Genomic DNA, 6,000 nt, shown 5'->3' with positions numbered 1-6,000 from the left:
ACCTGCAGGCACATCCTCACCGCCCAGGTTGCGTGTCTCCCAATGCAGAGCCGGCTCCGAGCACCCCTGCGGCCAATAGGAACCTGGGGGGCGGTGCCTGCAGGCAACAGCACATGGCGATTCGGGCGGGGGGCGCTCAGGCAAGCGCTACAGTCCCACCTCCCCGCCCTTTGCCAACGCCAAACTCTCTCCCAGAGCCTGAACCCCTCCCCCCATTCCCTCCCAGCGCCTGAGGCGGGTGGGGGAGGAACTGGGACGGTGGTCTGGGCATCACCGGGTATTCCACAAGCGGCGGCCCGGGCGCACGCGCGCTGGGGGGAGAAGGGGCGCGGCGTCCGCAGGCCGGTCGGACTCGTTCCGGGCAGGGGCGGGGCGATCTTTGCCTGGGGAACTCGGGCGCGGGGCTACAATACTAAACGCGAGTGCCCTGGTTCCCGGCTTGGCCTGGCCGGCGGCTCCCCATAGGCGCTGGGCTGAAAGGGGAACCTGCCCCAGGCTCTGGACGCGCGGAGTGTTAGGCTCGGAGCCTGGCGGAGACCGCGCGTCGCCCGCCGGTGCCCAGCCCCTCGCATTGCTCCGAGCTTGAGGCAGCTGAACGCGAACCCTTCCGGTTTGTCCCTTTGCGCGGCCCGTACAACAGCCTGGCAGAGCCCCGCCCCACAGTGGCGGAGGAGATATAAGGGAGTGCGCTGCATGCGGCTGACCCGGCCCCGGACTGAGACAGCTGCGACTGGGACGGGACGGGAGGGAAGGAAGGAAGTGCCGAACGAACATGGCGTCTACCAGCCGGTGAGGGGAACGGGCGGCCGGAGGGTGGCGGGAGGCGATAGAGTCTCCGGCTGGAGCCCGAGCCGGGCGTGGGCGGGAGCCGGCGCTGTTAGCCAGGAGAGAAAATGGCCGCGTCTTCCTCTGCTTCAGCTCCTGGGACAGTAGCGCCGTTCCCTTCCCCCGCCAGCTGCCCGTCAGTCCCGTACCCCTTCCCCACCTCGGCCCCCTTCGCTCCTCCCAAGCCGGCTCGGCCTCGGTCCCTTTCTCCGCTCCCGCGGGGGGAGGGGGGCTTTGAGTTCCCTCTCGTAATGGGCCGCCTCCCTCCTTTCGCGGGGTAGCGATGTGCGTTCGCTCCCAAAGGCTCGGGCCCGCTGCGTGCAGCGTGTGTAGGGCGACGGGTTCTGCCCGAGCGCCCCTTTCCCGGGGGCTGGTGGCCGGGGCTGCTGCTGTCAACTTGCAGACATTGGCCTGGGAGGTCGGAGGTTTCTAAGGACGGGGGTTCGCAAACTTCAGTGCGCTCCGGCTACCTTCGGACAACAGAAATGACCGCACAGCCCCAACCTCTGCCTGCACCTGACCAGTGAAAGCGGTAATTCCCGGTGGGAGGGACACGGCCTGACTCCTGTCCTTGGGGAGGGTGGGGCTGAAACCCAGATCTTTAGCCACAGGTGGGGGCCTGCAATCTGAGTCTCTCAGCGCTGCCTGATGCCCTTGGGCTTTGGCTTCACCCCGAGGAGTGGGGCTCAGACATTGGTCCTGGAGCCCAGTAAGTTTAACACTGTTAAAAAGGTGTTGCAAAACACGTGGGGGTCCTGACCCTCAGTTTCAGAACTGCTACTGGAGGAAATTGGATGACTTGAAAATAGTGATTTTTCCAAGACATTTTTTGAGCTGAGCCCTTCTCCTTATTTAGCTTATATTTTTGGTTGTGATCCCTGGTCAGGTTTTCAGAAGCAGGAAGACACGTGAGTATTGTAGGGGCTAAGATAGCAGTAAGCACTGGGGTTAACATGGACCTGCAGGCTGGGTGGCTGCAGTGGTGCGTCAGTATGCAGGTGGCACTTCTTACCAGAGACCTTACATTCTGTGCTTGCCCCCTGAAAGTGCTTCTGTGCACATCCCACCCACAGTTAGATAATCTCTGCTTTACATTTTAATTTACATAATTGATCTTTGACTAAAGATGCGTTCTGGTCCAAAGATCTGCTAGAAATCGTATAGTCTGTTTTCACCATATTGTTTGTATATAAGTCTTGTTCAGGTTAAATCAGGCCTTTCCATGGATCTTATATTTTAATGTGAACGGAAGAGCTGCCATGTTTGCTTGTACATCCTGTTTCCTCTAAATTTTCCTAGTGAAAAGCCCCTTCCAAACTTTGTCGGGGTTACTACAGAAAGATTCGTACAGCCCCTTTCTTTTTAAAAAATATATATTTCACAGTGTTTAGTGGAACTCATTGCCATGGATGCTGTGAAGACCAAAAGTATAGATGGCTTCAAAAAGAATTACGTAAAGTAACTGGGGGTGGTTCTATCAATGGCTATTAGCCAAGAAAGGTCATGGACATAATCCTGTGCTGTGGGTGTCCCTAAAGCTCTAACTGCCCAGAAGCTAAGCCTGGGTAACTGGGTGGATCACTTGCTAATTGCCCTGTTTGTTCCCTCTGGAGCATAGGTTCCCAAAATGGGGATCGTGACCCCCTGGGGGGGATGAAGAAGAAATTCAAGGGGGGGGCATGAGGTGACCCAGCCCCCGCCCCAGTCAGTCCCTTCCACCCCAAGAAAGAGCCCACGCTGGCGTTCTCTTGCAAAAATGGAGGTAGCGCTGGCGTTCTGCAGCATGGGGAAGTTCCACAGCTGCATGCCAGAGCCAGCATCTCAGGAAGGAAGTGCACAGCTTCTTCTCCCCAAACAGCTGGTCTCTTTCCTAAAAAGCTGGCTCTGTTGCTCACCAGAAACTTCCTACCACCTGCTGCCTTCCTGGGGGACAGGGGAGGGATGGGAGACAGGGTGCCCAGACACCCACAAATACCCTGCCCAGATCCCTCCACCAGCACCCTGCCCCTTACTGCCTGGCCTGATACGTACCCCCAGCTTGCTTCTGTACCCTATATTCCACCCAGATGCTGCACCCCATCCTTACTCCACTCACTGGAAGCCCTGTCCTGCACACTGGATCCCTCAGTTTTGGATACACATGAGTGTAGAAGGGTCCCCAAACGCAGCTAACTGTGGAACCCCAGAAGATTTAATTTGGCCTGAGGCCTTGAACCTCAGTCCCACCTACCCTTCCCCCATGGGGCTGGGATGCCAGGGGAGGGAGGAGAAGGTGACCAGTCTTGTGTGGTTACTGGTGGTGGGGTTTACGTAAGGCAGCACGCTTAAGTACGTAATAGTAGTAACTAAATGTTTGTGATAACTTATCCAAGTAACTTGTATCTATTAAATTTATTCTAATCACGAAATATATTAATTAAAAAATCTATAAAAATAATTTATGGCAGTTACTAAGAAGAGGAAGTATGATGAAGAGTATATTAAGTATAGCTTCACTGTCATAGAAAAAAACAGGATTGATCATCCTCAGTGTGTAGTGTGCCACACAGTTCTCAGCAATGATTCCTTGAGACCTAGCCGTCTTTTGCAACACTTGATGAAGAACCACAGTTCTTTGACAGACAAACCGAAAGAGTGTTTTGCTGCTGAACTTCAAAATTTGAAATGCATAAAGCTGGACACTACTGGAGCTTTTCCTCAAGCATTGGCCAAAGTGGTAGAAGTATCTCAGGAACTGGCATTGCTCATCACTAATGCTACGAGAGTGCACATAATGGGAGAAACTCTTATGCGGCCTTGCTTGTTGAAAGCAGCAGATAATTGTGCTTGATGTCGAAAGCAAGACAAGACTATTGGAAATTTCACTTTCTGACAGTTTTGTGAAACGTTGCATCGATGACTTGGCGAAGATCTAAAACTTCAAGTTGTGGAGGCAGTGTTGGCTTCTTTTTTCGTGGTTCATTGTGGTGATACCACAGATGTAGCACAATGCTGTCAGTTGCTTGTCTGTTTGATTCATTAACAATGGACTTGTGAAAGAAGAATGGCTTTTTTCGAAGGAATTGCTGACCACACCAAAGGCTTCTGATGTTATGAAAATGATTGCCTTTTTTGAAGAAAATAGACTTTCACAGGAAAAACTGGTTGGTGTATGCACGGATAGGGCTCCAGTGACGCTTGGCTCTTGCTCTGGATTTGTGACATTGGTGAAAGAAAAAAATCCAGACATAATCACAACTCACTTCATGAGTCACAGACAAGCGTTGGCTGCTGAAACCCTTTCAGATGACCTATGTGACTTGTTGAATTTGGCCATCAAAGTTGTCAATTTTGTGAAGAGCAGTGCTTTAGCTGGGAGACTTTTTGCTGCTCTTTGCATGGTTTTGGGAGCGTATCATAAAACTCTTGTTTCACATGGAGGTATGATGGCTTTCCAAAGGTAACATGCTTTTGAGATTATTCAGACTGAAAGACAAAGTGGAAATATTCGTCAAGCAGCAGAAGAAAGTGTTATATCATACATTTATGGACTGAACGTTTCAACTTTCACTGGCATGCCTTGTGGACGCTTTTGAATCTTTGAACAACCTCAGTTTGAAGCTACAAGGAAACAATGCTGCGAACATTATAGTGCACCAGGATGCCAGCAGAACATTTGCAGAAAAAAAAAATCCAGCTTTGGAAACATCAAACATGAGCTCAGAAGCCTAACCTTTCGGCTTTTCCAACATTTTCATCACTTGCTGAAAATGAAGGTTTCCAAGAACTTTAAAGAGGATGTGAAGAACAAAATTGAATTCATCAGCAAGGCAGTCCAGATGAAACATCTGCTGTTTTGCAGACAACTTTTCTGGCAGCCCCATTCATAAATTATTAGTACGCAATCCATTCATTGTTGATGTCGATTCATTGCCAGAAGTATTACAAGAACAAGCACTCTCAATAAAACAAAATGATTCAAGTGTGAAAGATAATTTGAAAACTCAAGATTGGAGGAATTTTGAATAAAACATTTCCCAGTGTACTTGAAAGTTGTAGCAGTGCTACATGTTGTTTTTTCATTTTTGTCAACTTACCTCTGTGGGGAAAAAAGCTTTTCAAGTTGAGTCACATTAAAAATGAAACAAAGAAATCGCCTGGATGTTGAAATTATTTGTGTTGTACACTTTTTATCTTTCAAACCTAGGATTTCCCAACTTGTGAAGAAAATGCAGCATCATCTTTCACGTTAAACTTTTCATTTTTGCTATTTCTGATGTAAAATTACATTTTTATTAAATTTTTGGATGAAGGAAAAACTATTTGTGCTTATTTTTAATTTTAAATAAAATTTTTATACCAAGTTTTTCTGTTTATTTTAAATTTAATTGAATATTTTGTTAAAAGGGGGGTTGGATGATAGTAAAGAAAAGTGTGTGTGTGTGTGTGAGAGAGAGAGAGAGAGAGAGATTGGTGCTGCAAAATCAAAAAGGGGGCATGATGCAGAAAAGTTTGGGAAACCACTGCTCTGGAGTATCTGGTACAGGCTACTATCTTAAAAACAGGATACTGGGCTAGGTGGACCATTGGTCTGACCCAGCATGGCCGTTCTTTTGTTCAAAGTTCTTCTATTCCACACCCATTTAAATTCATTGTTAGGCAATACTCCATCATTCCCAGTTTTCCTCCTTGTCATGGTCCTGTGGTATAGGTAGGCTCCTCACATGGTCCACATTAGCAGCACTAAAAGCTACATTTGATTATTTTTTGGGTTCTTGCCACAGTTTTTCCTTTTAGACATTTATCATCAGAGATTAGTGATTGAATGGTCCTAGTGCCTGAAGTATCTTCTTTCTTCATTATGGGTGGAAAGTGTGTTCTTTCAAATCAGGACAGAAGGGTACAGTAAACCCTCAAAATGAGCGATTTCAAGGTGCACTTAACTTGCATTAACATGAGTTGAGTGCATCTCAATCCCACTCGCTCTGGCTCAACACCTCAGCCCTGCGTGGCCCTAAGCTCCTCCCACACCCCCACTCACCACCCATGCAGGGCTTCAGCTCATCACCCCTCATGCATGGCTCTGGCTCAGCCCCCCGGCCTCGGTTCAAATCCTGCTCTGGCTTACAGCCCCTGCATGTGGCTGTAGCTCAACCATCCCCCCCCCACGCGGCTCCAGCTCACCAACCCTGCCCT

At 49.2% G+C, this 6,000-nt stretch overlaps 1 protein-coding gene across 1 annotated transcript in view; it reads left to right on the top strand.

Annotated features, from left to right (window-relative positions):
* Window positions 1–415: 415 nt before the first annotated feature.
* GTF2B (general transcription factor IIB) overlaps window positions 416–6,000 on the top strand; it is a 34,748-nt gene continuing 29,163 nt past the window's right edge. Inside the window, exon 1 of the mRNA XM_075002522.1 lies at window positions 416–789. Coding sequence (XP_074858623.1) covers window positions 773–789 — 17 coding nt within the window. The 5' untranslated portion in view covers window positions 416–772. The remainder of the gene's footprint in view (window positions 790–6,000) is intronic.

This window comes from Carettochelys insculpta, chromosome 9, assembly GCF_033958435.1.
Source record: "Carettochelys insculpta isolate YL-2023 chromosome 9, ASM3395843v1, whole genome shotgun sequence".
In the NCBI taxonomy this organism is placed as follows: domain Eukaryota; kingdom Metazoa; phylum Chordata; order Testudines; family Carettochelyidae; genus Carettochelys; species Carettochelys insculpta.
Note: the sequence above shows the minus strand (reverse complement) of the source record. Positions and strands in the feature narration are given on the sequence as shown.